Source organism: Tenebrio molitor, chromosome 2 (genome assembly GCF_963966145.1).
Source record: "Tenebrio molitor chromosome 2, icTenMoli1.1, whole genome shotgun sequence".
NCBI classification, from domain to species: domain Eukaryota; kingdom Metazoa; phylum Arthropoda; class Insecta; order Coleoptera; family Tenebrionidae; genus Tenebrio; species Tenebrio molitor.
Genome location: NC_091047.1, coordinates 26,507,451 through 26,528,843, shown reverse-complemented (window position 1 = coordinate 26,528,843; position 21,393 = coordinate 26,507,451). Strand labels below are relative to the sequence as shown.

General features: G+C 35.2%; 1 protein-coding gene, 1 long non-coding RNA gene and 1 pseudogene across 3 annotated transcripts in view; 2 read left to right on the top strand and 1 right to left on the bottom strand.

The window, feature by feature from the left end:
- LOC138123103 (uncharacterized) overlaps positions 1-21,393 on the bottom strand; it is a 211,576-nt gene that overhangs the window by 83,385 nt on the left and 106,798 nt on the right. The window lies entirely within an intron of this gene.
- On the top strand, positions 10,796-11,870 carry LOC138123058 (chymotrypsin-2-like; annotated as a pseudogene).
- Positions 17,628-21,278, top strand: LOC138123053 (brachyurin-like). Its single transcript, XM_069037568.1, has 7 exons — positions 17,628-17,913; positions 19,510-20,154; positions 20,206-20,356; positions 20,416-20,573; positions 20,629-20,715; positions 20,774-20,922; positions 20,973-21,278. Exons 2-7 carry the CDS (start codon positions 20,055-20,057, stop codon positions 21,132-21,134), a joined length of 807 nt encoding a protein of 268 aa, XP_068893669.1. The 5' UTR covers positions 17,628-17,913; positions 19,510-20,054; the 3' UTR covers positions 21,135-21,278.

Here is a 21,393-nt window from a genome sequence, read left to right as displayed (position 1 = left end):
TTTCTTGAAATAATTTGGTGCGTCAAAATGACTTCTAAAGCAAATTCTCCAGAAATTGAAAGAAAATCTGCAGAAGCCTGTGTCGAATTAATACCTAGCAAGTCTGGTGAAAGGTATTAAAAACAATTCAGGCATTTTTATAAATGGAAATTAGAAAATAATGTGAAGAAAACTACGGAAGAGATTATGGTGGCTGGCCTATTTTTTGGATTTGGTTTAAATGGTTGTATTATTTTATTTGTGAATTAACGTTTTTAGTATGAGAAAGTAAGTGCATCGTCTTTGTGGCCGAAATAATTAAATTGTTAATTTGTATTTAGATGTAGTTTTGAATAAAACATTTCTTAAACCTGAATAATTGTAATTGCGATTGTTACTTTTGTGTTTCCAATAGCAACACATAACCGGCGTCCGGCCGTTTTTTGCGTTTTCCCGGATTCAAACTGATGACGTAAAGTATTGAAATTTGCCACAGGATGAAATAAAATAATAAAATAAAAATATAAACCTAGTTCTAATTTGCTATTTACTTCTATTTATTTGGATATTAAATTAGAGGCACAGGTCAAAATAAGATTGTGATGAACCCAGTGGGTAATTCAAAAAATCCCACCAAGCGGCCATCTCATTTTTTTTTTCTACCAACATACACAATGAAAATAAAACCCGCGAAATTCAAAAAAATGGCCAAGAGCGCGTGATCGTACATCGTTAATTTCCCTAAGTTGTGTTTTTTTTTAATACAAATTAAACATTACCAGATTTGTTCCAACAGGGTTTGTGAACCACACAGAAGAGTGCAAATAAAACAACATAATAATTATAACCAGCTATTTATTCAATGTTATGATTTTTGTTAACGCCGGGATTATTGAATAATAAAACGTCTCGGGATAGGGCACCCAAGTCTCCCCAAATGTGAGAAGACTGCTCATTTAGAACTCTAGAAAAATGGTGAGCTCTGGCCATTCCCCTAGACCCCCGAATGAGGCTCCGCTAAAAACCTCTCCTGAAAATACGAACAAATCCGAAGTGACTACGTGAACGGGACAGTTATTGTAAGTTGAGCAAACCTGATTTCATAAACAACACAATTCAAAATTCAGAAAAAAACAGAAGGGTCATGTACATTACAAACAAATCAGTTACTTCGGACCGTTCGAGCGGGAGCGGGCACTAGACGAGAACTTTAGCATGTTTTTTTTTTCAAGTTAATTTACAATGGGCGGCAGATACGCTATAGAAGGAGCGAGTGGCTTTGTGTGGTCCGGTGGTCTGTGGCACCTATCCTTACGACTTTAACATTTCCCGCCTACCCGTGATTTAGTGCTAAGGGGAAAAGTCCTATTTGCTTTACGTTAAGTCAACAAATTGAGGTACTCTAAGTTCATCGGTTGAAGAGAACATGACTTTTCCGAGCAAAAGAAAAACAACACGCGCTTGTCAGGCTACACAGACTCAGGGAAAGTAGACCTGATCACATTTCCGGAAGTGTGCCATGGAGCTCGGGTATAACCCCAGCATTCAACAAGTCCTGCCAAGCGTTAGGTTTTGGGTCTCCCTTGGGGTGCAATTTTTATGAGGGCCGCGAGGTCGTGTTCAACGCTTGGAGGTTAGAGGAAACAAAACTCCTCAAACAGAGAGAGAGACCCTCGCGGTAAGGTCAAGAATTTACATTTACAGCAAACTGGAAAAAGCAAACAAAAAAAGAAACGCGACAAATATTTGTTGACAGAGTTATCTAAGAACACTTTCAAATTGGGATGGATAAAAATTTAAAACCATAGTCCGGTCGACCCTAGCATATTAGAGCCGGTTCATCGACAAGGGGGGCGCCCTGAATAACATGGAGGGCGCCCCGGGACTAAATGTAGTAGATCCCTAGCTAAGGAAAAACCCACGGAGACACCTGAAATATAAATACATTTGGTTGCTACTGGGATGGAAAGTGGAAACTTTGAAATTTTGATTAAAGTGTTGAACAATAACTAGGTAAATACTTATCACACCAAAAGCGTCACTCGGAATAATTAAAAGGGGATCAAAAATGAGGGAGTGCGCTTATAAAAGTGAAAGCCACAGACCCACGCTAAAACTTGGTGCCCTTTTTCTTTTAGGAACGGTAGTGAATAGTTCCATCTGAGTTTACAAAAAAAAAACATGAGCCGTACAATTTTATAAAATTTGCAAAGCTAGAACCAAGCTGCCTTACGCTCCTTCGCAAGCTTATAAATGTTAAAAGCGTAATACATGGGGATGGTCGAGATAATTGTGGATTTTGTAAAGCATGGTGGAAACCCACGTGCGACCTATTTGTATCTTATTATTGTTAAACTACATTTCGCACGAACCAGAAATAATTTTAGTACCCCAAACACATACCTTGTACAAAAACGCAAGCTATACAGCAACATTTGGCACAGTTCAATAATAAAAAAAAAATTAAATCGCACAATTTGAAAACAGACAAATACACCGTACTTCTGCACTACTCTGTAGCCAAGACAAAAGTGTCTCCAAAAAAAAACATGGCCGTTCATCCCCTGTCGACTTTCACCCCCGCCCCCAAGCGGTCGCCGACGGTACCGACCCCATAGCTTTTATTGGCGGTTAGTGTGAATTCAAAAGCGGGTATCTCAAGATACTTTGAGTAAACCCACAATTTTTAATCTCCACCCCCTACAGCGATAATAACTTGACGTCCGTGCGCAACTTACCTCTCGATAATCCCCGACCCCCTGCTGGTTTGGGACAAGCTTTGCCGCTGTGCGCAACTTAACTGTGGTCGAAAAAAACAACCTTCTCTTCAAAGAGCAGGTAAAAAAGTTGAAAAATAAAGTTTAGATCTACGTTGCTATAGACGTGGATCGTGCGCTGAAGAATGTAAATGGATAGAATTGTTAAAGAATTACCTCAAGTAGGTAGTGTTACTTCCGGACCGAGATGATTTGATCGATTTTGATTAAAAAAAAAAAATAAATAAATAAAAAAAAGTGGGCGAAAGGGGAATGACAGTGACGGAAGTTTTTTTTAGTTGTTGACTGAACGGTCCCAACTTACGTAAATTGGCATCACCGTCCGCAAATCGGCCTTGTCTTGTGTTCGTTATACCTAACTGATTTCCCTCTAACAAGTAAGTGCACGACTTTTCAACCGCGTCAGTGTCCCCGAGCCGGGAACGATAAGAGACATCGCACCTATCACCGGTACCCACAGTGGTCGTAGCTTGACCACCAGAAGCCCCGGTGGTAACAGTAGCTACCGAACTCCGATGCCGTCAAGACGGCGCGGCGCGGCGGAGGATTATTTCAGGTAGCCGGGCCCAACTCGGACATCGGATTACAGGGCATTAAGGCGCGGGCCCAACTGGGACACACCGCTATAGTTATTTAGTCATTCATAACGACCTCTCCCGCTCATAACGGTGGCCCTCCGGTCGTTATGAGGTTGTTTACATGGTGACAAACAGCCCGAAAAGCCACCTTTAACAACTAGATATTACAAAATAGATTTTTTTGTATTAAGGGCGTGAAGGAGGTGATTTTGGCTCGCGGCGGAATTATAAGCACGAGGCCCGCAGGGCCGAGGGATTATAAGACGCCAAAGGGCCAAAATCGCCGTTCACGCCCGAAATGCAAACATTATTTTTTGTAAAATCATTTAAATCCACCTTAAAGCTTTGAAAAAATAAATGAGATGATTCGTTCTCAAAAATCAAGAGTTATGTTGTTGGTTGCCAATGTGATGCAACAAATAAAATATCTATTAAAATTAATTGTTGTTCTTTTAGGCGTTAGGGCGCAAAAGGCATTATTTACGCCCGCAAATTACTGTATACTGGTAAATGACTTCATTTTGATACGATTTTTCAAAAAAATGTTTTTCTATTTACAATAACGTAAAAACTACAAAGAAGCAATATTTAACTAAAATTGATTAATTACGTTTTGAGCCACTTCTTGAATATGGACTGGTGTTTTCATTACACCAAATGTTTCAGGAAAATGCCGCAAAAATTTTGTTCTACGACCGCTAGTGTAAATAGCGGAAATCGCACCAACAACCCCTCTAATAAACGCTTCCTTACGTACGTGTACTATGGCGGCCAAAAAATTTTTAGCCGTCACTGTCTTGACATTCATGTAAAGTGTAAATAAACATTTAGGAACCGTAACCCCACTTTCGATTCTCGTCATTTTGACATGCATATTGTTATTCTGACAATCAATTTAAACTGTTTAAAGCTCAGATATTCCAAAAATCCGACATGAATGAACAAAATTAGAGCAGTCGTACATACTATCCATTTATTAAACTCCCGCGCTGTCAGTGTAAAATTTTTGACTTTTTTTTGGAGTGTACCTATGGTGTCATACCTTTTCAGTTGCTTGTACACAAAATTTAGTTATAAAAAAGTCAACAAGAAAAGTTGGATTATGTTAATGGAGTTAATTCTCGTCCTTCCAAACAATAATTAACAATACCCTGCTTCTCTCTGGCCTGTTAACAGTATTCTTTTACGTTTCATATCTTCTTCTTGTTCAGCCATTTCGTGTAAGTAATGCTTTAAATTTAACCTCAAATTGAAATTTCAAATGTTTGCACCAACATTAAAGTAAAAATTACTATAATATAATAAATATATACCGTATGTTTCAAAAAATTTCTGGTCAAGTAGGTCCTGCAAAACAAAAGCATTAAAAACGTATGGCGTAGCTTGTCAAACAATAACTGAACTGTCAAAAACGTCATTAATTGCCGTAATAATTTTGTTCGCAAAATGTTATCTATGAGTATGATTTTCACTCCTGAACAACAGATATTCATGATTGAACCTTATTTTTCCAATGGTCACACACTTCATACATTTCGAGAAAGTGACAGTGTTCAGCAGAAGTGCTCGACCCAAAGTTCGTACTGAGGAAAATATTGAGACTGTCAAACGTGGAAGACGAACCCCAATTATCTCTCAGACAACTGTCCCAGGAGACTGAGTTATCAGTGTCAATTTGTCAAAGGATTGTTCGAAAGGACCTTGAAGATTCAGTAACAGCTGAAATATACCGGAACAACATTCTTGATGTTTTCACAATCAACTCCAACTGGCTCAAGGGTATTTATTTTCAATAAGACGGGGCTACAGCACGCGAGACTCTTCGTTATTTGTGGCAATTTTTTGCACCTATGCTGCTTGATAAAGAGGAGTCTTCCAATGTGCATCGAAGCTCAAGGCTATCATTTTTAACACTTGCTCTAGAGTAATTTAAAACACATTATTGTTAACTGTTGTTTATTTATTTATTTATTGTTGTTACATTACTTGTTTACACATATTGCCCGGGTTTATTGGCTTTTGTTGATGTTGTTGTTGCGCGGCCGTGCCGGGTACATAACCTAACTTTAATCCGAAGCAAATAAGCGATCGTCTGCGTCTCCGCAGTACTGCAGTATGAAATCTTGGCGCCAACGCCAACGGCCAACCCCAATTCTCGTAGAATCGTAGGGGAAAAGAAAAATTGCCATTTTATGACAGTTCATTGAAAACAATTATTGTGATAAACCAAGGCGGTCTTAAGTTACAGACCTGGACACTGGCTGTGTTGCCACATTCCCTGGTAGGCCATTCCATGACCTACGGTGTTCCAAAAATTTTGAAACGAATTCGACGTTTAAAATAAATTTTGACAAGTCCTTGGTCAAATTCGTCAAACTGAATTAAAAATGTCATTTAAGTGTTGCGTACCAAATTACAACTCAAATTATGCGTCTTCTTCTTCAAATTACTTTTATTTAAGTTTCCATCAAATGAGGAAACGAAGCCAATTTGGAAAGAGATTTTAAAAATCGAAGGTGAAGAATTCGCAAAAGTAGCCATGCTTGTGCTAAAGATTTTAGCGGAACAGTTATTTATCAATGGGGACAAAATGAAGCGACTTGTGCCAAACGCGGTTCCAATAACTTTTAATTACGAAGAAATTACACTTTGGGAAGAAATAATCAAAATTAGTAATGACGAGACAATCACTGGAGAAAATCTTTTGGTTTTAAAAACGAATATTGAAATGAGACTGGGAAGCAAGTTACAAGAAATGGGATTGGATTTAGGCAATAGGGAGAACAAATTGTTATATTTAAGTTGGAAATGCCCACCTCGCGTTAGTTTATAACCAAACAGTTTCAATAGTCCGGAACACAGCAGAGCATCTGAAATTTTATCAGGAATGAGCACCGTTATTTTTCTGTTCCTAAGGTGGTTTTAAACTATATGTTACAATGCGATTACGCATTTTTGAACTGTCGTAAAATTAGATCACTCATATTTGACAAATGTAAATACAATGACAGATTTAGTGGATTTCGAATTTTTTCACTAAATGTTGGTGAAGCAATGTTGTCAGACTGTGGTAGGCCATTCCATAGCACACTGTCTTTGGTCAGTGTCATGGCCTGGTAAATGTAGATCGCCTTGGATAAACACATTTCCACCTGAATATTCAAGTTACGCCATACGTTTTTTGTTTTTCAGAACCTACTTGACCAGAAATTTTTTGAAACACTTTTGATGACACAAAAAATGTGATACAGTGTTGAATTAAAAAAAACACTCTTTATCATGAAATTAACCCCTGTTGCCATTTAAAAAAATTCAAATAAGCTTTGTAGGTATCTCGAAAACAAATGAAGGTATTAAACTCAAAAAAAATTACAAATTATAGAATTTAAATGCCCTTAACTCCGTAGCAAATTTCAAAGAATTCCAACAAACGGTTTAATAGGTTTAATAAAAAGAGCCTCAAACGGTAGCTACGTTTATTTATTTTTGAATTACAATAGTAGTTTATTTAACGAGTTCGTGTGTAATTTGGGCTTTTTTTGGCATGAGTGGGCCAGTTTAAAACTCGAGTGAAACGAGAGTTTTAAAGGCCCACGAGTGGCAAAAAAAGCCCAAATTACACAAGAACGAGTTGAATACAACGTTTTTTTGTTCGACGAGCCCCCCAAAGGCTCCAGATCGCTGAAAATCTTTAAAATTAGCTTGACGTTTCGTTTTGACAAGTTGTCAAATTTATCAAAATCCGTTCACACAGGAGAAAATACTTAAATTCTGACAGTGTCGAACAAAAAAACATTTTTTAGGGTTGTTATGTAAACTATTATTACATGTGATACATAGTTGAATTCAGAAAAAAAATCTCTTTTCAAAAATTATAAAATTGATCCCTGTTGCCATTTAAAAAAATTCTAGTTAGCTTTGTATCTCGAAAACAAATGACGGTATAAAACTGAAAAAAATTGCAAAGAATAGAATTTAAATGCTCTTAACTCCATACCAAATCTCAAGGATTTCCAAGAAACCATTCTCGAGATATTTAACTGTTGCCATACTTTGTAGCGACCCTGTATATACCGGGTGTCCCAACGGTTTGGCAAAGTAGATTTACTAAGTTAATATAAGTTCTTTGAAAAATGTTGTTATTTCATGTTATACATACAAGTTATGAGCACGGTTTAAAAATATTTTAGATTATACAGGGTGTTTGGTGTATCGGTGGCAACACAAACTTATATTTTTTTAAATGAAACACCCAGTATTTTTTGCGTTTTTGGAAAGCTCTCGTCAAAACAAAGAGGAAGATACCACATTTGATGGGTTTAACTTCTACTGTTAGTAAAGTATTCGCTCTTTTGTGTCCGGACAAACCAAACTTTGAAAATTTGTAAAAAATTATAACAGATGATAATTATTTAGATTAAGTTTTTTTAGAACATTGTAAATATCGTCAATTTTTTTGTCTTGTTGAAAAACATTAAGATTTTTACTTAATTACGTAGAGGGCGCTTCAAACGCAAATTTTTTATTTAGTCAATTTTTTGAAATGGAACCACCTGTATTTCGATATACCGTTGGATAGCTCTTTCAATGAGCGCTCAAAATATATAAGGTGTTTGGCATCTAAAATCAATTGTTTTTCCACAAATTTGGATAACTTGTTTATTGTGTTTTTTTTTGGAAAGTGTACAACCACCACTGTTCTGTTATAAAGAGTTTGCGTTTAAAGCGCCCTCTACGTAATTAAGTAAAAATCTTAATGTTTTTCAACAGGGCAATAAAGTTGACGATATTTAAAAAGTTTTAAAAAAACCTAATCTAAATAATTATCATCTGTATATTTTTTACAAACTTTCAAAGTTTGGTTTGTCCGGACACAAAAGAGCCAATAGTTTACTAACACTAGAAGTTAGACCCATCAAATGTGATATCTTCCTCTTTGTTTTGACGAGAGCTTTCCAAAAACGCAAAAAAATACTGGGTGTTCCATTTAAAAAAATATAAGTTTGTGATGCCACCGATACACCAAACACCCTATATAATCTAAAATATTTTTAAACCGTGCTCATAACTTGTATGTATAACATGAAATAATAACATTTTTCAAAGAACTTATATTAACGTAGTAAATCTACTTTGCCAAACCGTTGGGACACCCGGTATACATTGTATTATCGTTAATAATTATAATAAACATAATTGATTTTTTTGTCGGAAACATTTTTTGCATATTTTTTTCATGTACATTTAAACATCCTCGATAGGGTAGTAAGTAGTTTGTACGCCATTTTTGGGACACCCTGTATGTATGTATTTTTGTTTCGTATTTTTTTGCAAAATATGTACCATCCGAGCAGGACGAAGTACCGCGCGGAAAAAGAGAGAGACAAATCTACCACCTAAGAGCCGAGTCCTGTATCAGATGCTCCCGAGATTAAAACTACTTGTTTTCAGAATCTGTGTTTTATTGGTTTATCGCCCAAATACCGAACAATAGTTAACAGATATATTTTTTTTCGATAATAAATAACAAAACTTATTGAATTAATCATTTTAATGAATAATAATAAATAATAATAGGCAGAATATAGCCTAAGGGAGTCCGTTTCGGCTCAGGGACGCGAGGGTCGCGGGTTCGATTCCGACCCAGGGCGAAATTAAAAAATGAAAATAAAAGGCTATATTCTGTCTCGTGATTCGGAAGTCACGTTAAGCCATTGGTCCCGGTCTATTGAGTTGGTCATCATGCCCCTCATAGATTTGTGAACCAGTCCTAGACTGTGTAACAAATTTTTTTCCCTACCGGTTAGAAATGTAGGCTGTGGATACCTCATTTGAGGTGAGAAAATTCAACTTTCTCGCTAAGGTAAGAAAGTTAATTATGAAATGTTTATGGTAAAACTGTACCAAAATACAAATGTCAAAAGTGTCAAAAGTGAAATAAGTTATTGATAAATGAAAGCCAATTCAATGAAGTAAGTTGGTAGGTCAATCATATAATCTGGAAAATAAACAGATAAGCTAGGTAGGTAGATTACTTTACCCTGTTTATATCAAATTTTCGAACAAACCTCAAATCTTCAAATGCGATGACAAGTTAATTAAACAAATAACACAGCCTACTATTCAATTCTCAAAATTTTCGTTTTAATCACGAATATAACCATCTTTTTTGACTTTTTTCAACAAAGTTGTGCCGGTAGGGAAAAAATTGTATTCAAACCTTGTTAAGAAAGTGTCCTTGCAGACCTTAGGCACTTACAAACCTCGTCTACGACTCGGTTTATAATCTTTGCCTGCGGTCTGCAAGAAACCACTTTCTTACCTTGGTTTAAAATATACTATTTATCATAAATGTAAAATTTGAAAAACTGGTACGGAGAATTTTTTAATCTAACAATAAGATATACACATCAATGGCATGCCATATTTCAAGTCGTGACTAATAAAGTAATGAACAATCGTGTTTAAAGTCAGGTTTTATATAGATACGATTCGTACTTTGTCAATGCAAAATGTGACAGTTTAGAGAAGGAAGTAGAAAAATATTATTTTCTCCTCGCCTGTTTTCAAGTCTCGGCTGGGCTTCGAATGGAAAACCTAGGCTCGGACGGAAAAGATGCACTTTCTTGGCCTTGATACACAAATAACTATTATCTACTTCACATTACATTTTTATATCTAAAACAGTTTAATAATGAATCATATTATTAAACTGTTTTTCGTAACTTTTAGGTTTTGTTATATTGGCAACATAAGATGTTTGACGTCAGGCGTCAAGGTAACGAGTGAAGTTACGAAGTAAATTTAGTAAATATGACCTTACATTTTTGTGAAAAATGTCTGTTACCAACCCAATCGAAAGTTCCTAGTCTAAAATGAAAATCTCTCGCTACGCTCGTCGTGCTTTAAACACACTCATGTGATAATAAAGCGTCTTGTTAAACTCGTATAATAATATACTAACATGTGTTCAATTGAAAAGTTCATCAAGTTGGCTTTGATCTTTATCGCTATCTTTGTCTAACCAACTTAATTTGCGATGTTGTTGTCTTTTAAAAAATAAAGTCAAAGCCAACTTGATGAACATTTCAATTGAACACTTGTTATATATTTGTAGATATGCATTGTTATTGGCGATCGGAGATATCGTCAGAATTGGCAGATCCTTTCAAGTAGGTCTTTTTCAAATTAAGTTACAGCTTTTCAGCCTTTAGTACGATTTTTTCAGAGATATTCGATTTTGTCGTTACTTGCAAAACCCAAAATAGCAGAAATAAATATACCATACTTTTGGAGCTTTTTTAAAATTAATTTGTTAATCTCTCTTCATCAGTTTGTTTTGTTCTCTTCAGATATCAATCGTGCATCTGACAATCAAATTGATGATACGACTTGTTTATTTATTGTTAATCGCAAAAAAATGATATCACCCACTTGCAACAAAGGTATAAAACACTACAAGCAAGCAAGCCTGCATCAGTTGCAAAATGAAACATATCGCGACTTTTATTCTCTGCTTTGCCATTGCAGAAAAGTCCATTGAAAAAAATATTAGCAAAGGACGTAGGTAAGGTTTTTTTCATCAAAATCATTTAATCTAAAATGGTATGTCTTAGATTCTAGAATTATCAATGGCGATCTAGCGGGCTTAGGTCAGTTTCCATGGCAAGCAGCTGTGCTCGTTCCTTCAAGTCCCACTGAGTATTTGTTTTATTGTAGTGGTAGCATAATAAGCGAACAATGGGTTCTTACCTCTGGCACATGTATTTACCAGTAATAACACATTCACGAAATCTAGACGTTGTTTAATCGCTTATAATTTTAAGACTCGATAATGTAACCATTCTGGCAGGAGTGGTAAATGTGATTAGCAATGAGGGTGCGCTGGTACAGTCAGATCAACTTATCCTTCACAAAGATTACAGTCCAGATATTTTTTTTAACGATATTGGTCTTATTCAACTAAGCACACCACTCACTTTCACTCGTACCTAGCCCCAATAACTCTAGCAGAAAACCTTCTTGAAGACGGAGCCGATGTTACAATAAGTGGATGGGGCGCGACAAAAGACGGTAATTTAAATTCTTGTAATTATTAAAGTGAACGCTGTTATTTTGATTTTAGGCGATTCTCTAACCCAATTTTTGCTTTATGCGGATTTAGTAACTATTCGCAACAGTGAATGTTCAGCAATTTATGGAAATATTCTAGACTCTACTGTTTGTGTAGAATCAGTAACGGCTACCGTGACGAACGCTTGCGATGTAAGTTTCTTACAAAATTTATTATTTGAATGCAGTTGTGGAATTTTAGGGTGACGCTGGTGATCCATTAGTCCTTGATGTTGATACCAATCCTGTACTCGTTGGTGTTCTTAGTTTTCTTCAGCGAGGGCAGTTGTGAGGCTGGTTATCCTGCTGGATTTACAAGAACAGCTTCTTTCAGAAACTGGATACGAGATGAAACCGTGTGTAGATTATACGAGAACAAACTCCAATTAACTGTAATCAAAAATATAATAAAATTGGGTTGCCGTGAATTATATTTATATTTTCACTTTTTCAGTCGTAATTGTTTTATATGATTAATTTATTTTTCTCTTATGTGGGAGAAAATATCTTTAAATAGAGAACTTTTATCAACGGAATGAGAAAGATATCACATTACAGCCGTGATTAGCGAGATCGCGTATGTGCATATTACAACATTTGTTATAAACTGAGAAAAACTTTGAATGTCCAGACATAATCTTGGTTAATATGTGTAATTATTATGAATGACCACTTCAATTGCCAATTTTGTAGGTTTTTCTTAGGGAAATATTGTAATGATTCGAAATGGATCGCTAAATTAAGAATTTTAAGTTAAGTTTATTTACGATTAGGGGGTTGTACCTGAGGTTTTTAAACCTAATATCCGTGTCGTTAACGCTGTCGGTACTTCGTCCAATCACTTTCGGCGCACACCCTCTGTTAGAGGGGTAATGACGTCCAGTCGGAAGAAGAAGAAGATTCAACTCTTAACCAAGAAACATAACGCACTTGTACTTCGTTAGTGTTACGAAATACACGACTATTCATTTTGATCCTTGGACATAACATCGAAAACAAACTTTTATACAATGGTACCCTGCCATAAAATCGATACAGTTCTAGGACCACTATACGCGTTTGGGACAAACCTAGGTACAAAGGTAATAAATGTTCAAGGCAAAAAACGTTACAATAAAACACTCATTCCATATTTTGTGAATTCCAGTGAATAACAAGGAATTTTGGAATTAATGAATTTGATGTTAGCAAATTTCAAATTCAGACAAACACCAAATTATAATGTTCAATAGATTAAGTAACTTTTCTAGCATCCTAAAATTTTTCTCAAATACAACCTGTCCCAGAACTGCCTCCCCATAGAAAACAGGCATGTACCTACTGACAGAAAAAGAGACTCCAAGATAACTAAAATAAATTTTCCTGTCTGTAGCTTCATAACATAACAAAATTAATTTATTTGAGAAGTTTGTTTCATTATTTATATTAAAAAAATGAACATAGGTAAGTGTGATAATATTGAAACGTTTCGACTTCTTCAATGTAACTTTTCTCCCTTACTTGGTGTATTGTTGGTCCTACGGTGTGTTTTGTTCATACTCCTGACCTGACCTGACCTGACCTGAACTTTGTGATGATTTCAAATGGAATTAAAACGATGGAACACACTTCACTTATATAATTTTTATTTAACAAGGAATCGTGTATGATGGTGCATGATCCCAACAAACGGTGTAAAGAAATAAGGGAATTTAATAACGTCTTTTGGTGGACGTTTGCGTGAATGAAATTTGACTTGCGGTCCGTGAATTGAAATGGGACTCATGGATAAATCACTAAGTTAAATAAGTACATAAATTTATGACTGTGAACAGCATTATAAGAATTTGAGATGCAACTATGTGATCCGGTTTAGATTTGTAATTTCCCCTATTAAAGTGAACCCGACGCGATTACCTCTGGAACATCTCAGTCAAGCCTGGTCTAATCCGGTGAAGAAAAATAGAAGGGAAGAAAGTACTAACAGTCTTATACGGCACCTCTCTTCACGTGTCAGCTGGCCTAATTTGATCACTATCCCACTTATGGGTGACGCGGCTGTTGGTACTCTTACGCCGGACTAGAGCTAAAGTGTATTTTTTCCTGGTAGGCGGATGCGCGCGCCATTTACGAAATCCTGCAACAAAATGCTATTGGTTATTTTATTCCACTAACCAATAGGGAGGTCGCATTTCGTTGCAGGATTTCGTAAATGGCGCGCGCATCCGCCTACCAGGAAAAAATAGAGTTTAATTGAATGCGACGAACACTGGTGGTAGCTTCCCCGACAGCGAGAAACCTCAATGAACGAATAATGAATGAAGATGTTTTAAAATAAACAATTTTATTATTATTATTAACATTGAGCGGAGCGGAGATCAGTGATGATCTATTAGCTCCCGCGCAAAAATAAAAACTTTGAAGTTGATTGTCCACTTATCTATGCCTAAAATTGAGTTGTTTATAGGAGATGATAACCATGTTTCTGTGAGTAGGTACCTAACACACATGCAGGACTCGTATTTTGTAAGTAGACTTAAAAACTAGGAAGTTTTGCTATAAGTGACGCAATATTAGTGTACATAACAAGAAAATTGGAAATTATGTCATTTGACGGACAGTTTGAATCCTAGTTAGTGGTAATTGAAGAAAACTGACTAAAACTGTTAGCATAACCTGTTTCATTATACGGAGAGAGTTTGATCAAAGATATGCAAGTTGATACAAACTGTGGTTGCTACAACATAGGACCAAAGACGTCCTGCTTAGTTTTATCTATCATTTGCTTATGTACTCCGCATTTTTGATAGTCCCAGGCAGCATGTTCCGAGTTGCGAGTGTTCGACTTAGTTTTGGAGTTACTGTTAAGACAATTTATGCATTTCAAGTTTTCTGCATTGCAATTATTAACAGCATGAGATTCTCCACATCTAGGGCACGATCGCGAGCTGAATGACCAAACCGTTACACTTGAAACACCTATAAGGGTAAAAATCACCAAGGTGGCAAATTACAAGTTTGGTTTTATGATGAAAAAACTTGGAAGCTATGATTATGAAAATTAGCTTAAATCGTCACTAAACTTGTGTATAAATAATATTTAAATTGGGCAAGCACAAAACACATTAATTTTCTTGTAATTTGTTTTTCAAAAAAGCCATCGCAAAAAATCGTCATTTCGAGAACTTTCTTTTTCTAGCATTAGCTTTTTTTCTTCGGTGCAAATTAGCGCAAATAAGACGAAATATCTTTTTTTAGTAACTTTTTCGGCCTTTTTTTGGTATAATATCTTGTTGAAAATTGTGTAAACACAACATAAACAATACATTTATTGGGAATTTGCAATAGCAGATATCACTCCAGGAATGAAACAGTCATCCTGGGAACATCATTATCATTTTGAGAACATGCCATCATGTCCGGGAACGTTCCCAAAATGACCGTTCACGAAATGACGTTTTCAACTAAACGCTGTTTTTTTTTTGACGGCAGCCATGGTTAGTGTAAAATATTTCAGGTTATTGTTTTAATGTTGTAATCTAAAAGGTATTTATTCAATATTCCAAACTTATAAACGCATTCCCGGAATGATGACCTGTTGATGTACGCTCTGTAAATAATGAATTGAAAGGTACTTATCACTTAATTATAATTAATTTGGCGAAAAACACTTTTGACAGCCGGTTATAATATCATCTCGTACCACAAACTGCGGCTAGCACCTAAAGGCTGTGTTCATTATAAATTCTTTTCAGCTAATTACAACTGCGTTCACTGAAATGATGCATACTTTGTCGTACAAAATATTTAAGCATATTTCTATTTAAATTAATTAGATTTTTGGATTTCCCTTGCCATTCAACGTGGAAACGCTGCAAGCATTCGGGGCACTTTTCCAGATTCCGCAATATTATCGGAAATTTTTGTATTATAAAACAAAAATGTTTATGTAATTATGTTATTAATTAGATTTTTTGAATAATAGTTTAAAAAATTAGATGTTAAATAAAATTGGCCGCTGATAAGTAGTGGAAACTGTTAAATATCGTTTATTTTATGGGAATTCCTGGTGTATGTTTCTAAGGATCGATCCTTGGGACGCGTTCTCGAAATGACTTTCCATACATATATCTTGAAATAATATTAACTATTATTTGCTTTTTAAGTATATTGTATGATGTACAGTTAAAACAAATAAATTTTAGTATTTACTAATGTTCACTTGTGCAATAAAATGGTAATTTTTTGTAATTTATTTGCTGGCGAAGCAAATTTGCCACCTTGGTGATTTTGAGCCATAAACATCTATTGCGTCATATACAGGTGTCCCAGAGTTGCGAAAAAACTCCACAACTTGTTTGTTATTAAAGATATCAACTTTTTCTTTTTTCTAGATGATAGCTACGCTTCTACTGCATATTCGGAAAATATTTCGGTATATATACAGAGTGTCCCAATATTATAAAACACTAAAGTTAAGTTTTTTTAAATGGAACCTACCCAGTTTAATTTCATTTTTGGATTCTATGCTAAATTGTGAATCAAATCTACACAGGTCGTTTTTACTTATCTGCCATCGTTTTTGATCAGTGGCGCTTTTTTTTACCAGAATTCCGAATTGCAGGGGTCCTTTCGAAAATTCGTATCTTCCAAATAGTTGCACATAAATTAAAATAATTAACGCTGTTTGATTCCTGAATGTTTGCCGTATCTGTTAAGTGTTTACTCGATAACGTCCTTAGTTGCATATGCCTACTGCGATTTTTTAAATGTAACAAACTAAAAATGTCAAAAACTTATTTTTTTCAAATGGCACCCCGCATTTATTATTGCACAGGTCGAAAGCTTTTTTGACAAGCTTTCCAACGGTATAGGGTTGTATAGTCGAATGTGGAAATCTAAAATCATTAAAAATCACTAAAATAATGAAATGTTTAATTGTTAAACACTGTTTTGTTCGTTGATTCATCTTTATGGAGTGACCATATCGTGTGGTTGATATTCTGTGAAAGACCTGAGATTGTAATACGTGGCCGGTAGGGCTTAACTTCGTGGATCTCATAATTCTTCGAAAGTCTACCTTTAACTTCTTGTTCAAGGTTGCTGTTATTGTCGCAACCCAACAAGATGCCTTCATCTTTAAGATTTTTCACCTTGCCTATTTTCGCCAAAGTTTCAACTAGATCAGCATTGTTCATCAAATCTGCCTTAGTCTTTGCTGTTGATTGACTCTTATTCTTAGGTCTAACTATGATCGTTTTTTGACTATTTTTTGAGACACATTCTGCATAGAATATTTTAACTTGCTGGTCGTTACAAATAATTTCATTAACTGTTTTTACTTCGTTAGACTTCAGAACCTGAAAATTACTATTTAGCTTTGAGAATTCAGAACGAAGTAAAGAGTTTTCAGCAGCTGAGTTTTGAATCAGTATCTGAAGTTCAGAAATATGTGCAGTTAAAGGTATTATTTGTTCGTCAAGTGTTGCCTTAATTAAGTCTTTTAATTCCACCGTGGAAATTGTAATTGTTTGATTTTCACATTGATTCTTGTTTGAAGTAAGGGGTGAATCAGATAAAGATTCAGTGGAAGATTTTACAGCGCAAAAAGAGCATGACCAAGATGAAATTTTGTTCTGTTTAATTAATGTGCAAAATAGATCGTTGTCAATTCCAACACAGGAAATGTGAAAACACATATTGCATTGTTTTGTACATGATATATGGCTATCATTACGTATGTTGATATTTCGATTGCATTTACCACATTTAATTGCCATCGTAAAAAATTATATGATACACTTTGAGAAACGTAGTAGTGCCACAGGAATTTACACTGCCCCCGTTTGGGGGGAGAGTGTATTATTTGTGTTAAGTGTCCCAGCAAAAAGATGATAAGACAATCGTACAAGTCAAAAAGTGCGACCTCCGTCGCGTAAAGAAGTGTGTATAGAACTACTTCACCGACAAAAAAAAAAAACACTCACTAACCCTCTGAAAGGGGTCAGAAAGATAATGTTCACTTTCAAGGCTTATTTTGAAATTTTACCAACTCAAAAACCAATGAAATTTCCATATTAATTACGAGAGCTTCTCAAACACGACTGTTCACGCACGCAGTTGAATTCTGTCATTCCAAGATTCTAGAGAGTCCTGTTATAATCATATTCACAAAGAAAGTAATTTACCTTGACTTTAGAATGATAAAGGACTAATGTTGTTTGAATAATCAAACCTTGACTACAATAATTAAAGTACAAGAATTAGAGGAATAATTTACCTTGTAATTGTAAAACAAGTGGTCACAAAATTAACTGCTGGCAGTACTGAACATTATTATATTATATTTCAAGAATTACATTACCTCCGATTGCTTTGGAGTTCAAACCCCGAGAGAATGAAAAAAGCCTTGTTCCACGTCCAGTTTTATTATTTTCCAACACCCCACTTTCGCAACCCCAACTGGACCAAAATGGCCAATCAGCTCGGTAAGATTTTACTTATTACTTTAAGCCAATCGCGATAGCTTTTCGATATTACCGGAAGATGTCTTAAATGAAGCAGAACAAGCTTCAAATAGCTTAATACCGGAAAGGCAGGTATCTGAAATCAAACGAGACAATCAAACAATAGGTTACAACTGAAAATAAAAGTGTTATGTTGGCGTATTTTCATGAATTGGTAAGTGATAATAGTGCTAGTTTCTTATCTATTGTTCTTTTTGTTTATATAGTCGAAGAAAAAAGTAGTCTACAGTAAAGTTTTAATTGTTCTTCGTAAAAAGACAAACTTCATATTGAAATTACTGCGTGTACACAATACATGAAAGTAGAAACATAATTTTAAAACATTCTGAAATTTGCGGGCGAAGCCGCGGGTAAAAGCTAGTTAGATATAATTCCAAAGGAAACGAACTATTCAGATGAAATAATATACTTAATACAGAATTCCGAAGTTTGCTGATGCAATACAAACAAATATCAACGATGTGTTCCACTTGCACTTACTTAGCTAAAGATGTAGTTCACTAATCTATAAAAAATCTTATCACACTGTTACATAAGGATCTTAAATCTAGAGATGCTAACAAATATATTTTCTGATGTAAAACATAAGAATTCTTTCTATACAAGGTGGTTCCGATATAACCTGCAAAAAATAGTTGGGTCATTAGAACATCCAACAAATTCGGAATATCCCTTTTTATTAGGTCCAAAATAAATTAACCCCTATCCACACACATTCGACGGTACTGACCACAAAAATAATTACCTATAGTATATTTTTCCTGGTTCATTTACGAAATCCTGCAACGAAATGCGACCTCCCTATTGGTTTGTGAAATAGAGTAACCAGGAAAAAATATAGTTTAGTCAGGTACGAATCTGGTTCGCAGCGTCTGCTATACGTTCCCAGAGTTGGTCTTCTCTATTTACTTCAACTTCGTACATGAAATCTTTCATGTGGCCCCAGAAATAAAAATCCAAAGGGGTTAAATCGGGGGATCTGGGAGGCCATCGTATTGGACAATTACGGCCAATTCAGCGATTTGGATATTTGCTATTTAAATAGTCCCGTACGTTTCGGCTGAAATGAGGGGGTGCCCCATCATACAGAAACCAAACTTGATCGAGTCTCTCTAGGACCATGTTCTCCACAACAAAATTGGGGAAGATCACTGTGTAGAAAACGAAGGTAACGTCTTCCATCCAAGATTCCAGTCCACAAATGTATGCTAAAGCCTGACTCAAACCGGCCCTGACGAATTACGTGAGGATTAGCATCAGCCCATACATGTGCATTGTAGTAATTCATCATACCATCACTCATCGCAAGCCAAAATGTTTCGTGAAAATACGTCATTACGGTCCTGTTGGTGCTGAAACCATTGGCAAAATTCAGTGCGTTTAGGATTGGATTAAATGTTTTGAAGAAACAATAATAAAAAAATACAAAAAAAAGTATTAAACGCATACACTTTTGTCTCATTTTTTTTCAGAAAAAAACACCAAAATACCCTCGTGCATATCAATTTTTCGATAATTTCCTCTCGTGATTATTGATTAATTGTTTAATACTTGTAGATTTTTATATGGTTTCATTGTTCTTTAACTGAAGGAAAAGTATGTGATCAAAGAAGTATGCGAGGAACTAGGAAGTCAACAATTAATTCATAATTTGGTACCTACCTATCTAAGGAAATAATTTTTATATTTGAATTTAATTTGATTAATTCAAGAAAGTTTTAATCCAATTTAATTAATTACCGGGTCTTGAACTCTTACTTGCATTGGAGGCAAAGATAGCAAGCGAATTAATTTAAAAAATCATATGTTCATTAAATTTTTTCTGATGCAATGCATAAAATTCAATTTAGTGCATTTATTAAATTACTTACTTTAAATGTTTTGTATACATTTTTTAATCATTAGTTTGCAGAAAATTTGATTTACTGTTAAACTACTGTTCTATTTTTGCCTTTTTGGTTGCTAGAGAATTAATATATTGATATATTACAGTCAAAAAATAAAATCAATTACAAAAATAGAAATAGTTATCAAATTAAACTTATCAGAACCACTAGAAAAGTATAAAAGCCGCTACTCCAAAACAAGTTCTAGTAGTACTCATGATGCAATTTCTGGGTTTTATTTGTTTTTTGATGTCTGTACCCTGGGCTTTGCCCTTGGAAGAAGGAGGGTCCACACTGGTTCCACTAAAGGACATTGGTATGTAATCAAAATTTCACACTTTTAATTTAGGGAGTTTAATTTTTACAGGTCCACATATTATATTGGGTAGTGACGCATCTTTGGGTCAACTTCCATGGCAGGCAGCTCTTTACTTGAGTAATGGTACTGACTCTTGGTTTTGTGGTGGAAGTATAATTAGCAAGGTTTGGATCCTAACTGCTGGACATTGTGTTGAAGGGTAATTACTGCGGTACACTCTTATTTCAAATTCAATAGACATTTTCTAACAATTTAAAGAGCCACAACGGGTCTAGCTTTAACAGGAGTTGTTAACGTATCTGACCACAGTACAGCGAACGAAATCTACGACATGATCGTTCACGAAGAGTTTAATTCTAGTACTTTGGAAAACGATATTGCTCTTGTTGCATTGAGCAGTCCGCTAAAATTTGATGGTATTTTATAATTTGTTGAATAAAAATAAACACAACCAATTATATTTTATTGCAGACAACATCAAAGCTGTTACTTTAGGAACGGAATACCTTGATCCCAACTTTAGAATTACGGTGAGTGGTTGGGGTACGAAACATGACGGTAAGTCGGAGCCAAAATGAGCTTAAACCTTCAAAATCTAAATTTTGTTGAGTTCTAGATGAAGTAGAATTAAGTCAAGTTCTACGATATGTGACAATAACGGTCATTTCGAATGAGAGATGTCAAGAATATTATGAAGAAGGTGCTATTTTGGATGGGATGTTTTGTGCAATGACTTCCAGGGGTATAATCATGGGTACTTGTCAGGTAAGTGCTATTGTCTGATGCCGGATTATTATTGTATGGTTATTGTTTAGGGTGACAGTGGTGGTCCTGCAGTAATTGATGCTGAAACCAATCCTGTTCATGTAGGAATTATCAGTTTTGTCAGTGCTCACGGTTGTGAAAGTGGTCGTCCATCAGGGTATACAAGGACAGCCCATTACAGGGACTGGATCAAGGCCAATTCTGGAATATAAATAATAGTGAGATGTTTTTTACAAACATTTATGACATGTGTATAAACAAATAAAGATACGGTTGCGGGAATAATCGTTCTAAAATAATCCAAGAATGATTTAAAATTATATTTTGGTTTAATTAATCTTTAAAATATATGGCGTGGTCAAGATCTATTTTTAATTAAAAAAAAAATAATGAAGGCGAAATAGAAAAAATAACATGTTATACTCGTTTTACAAGACATGTTGTCGAACTCGTTCCTGTAGACGAGAAAAC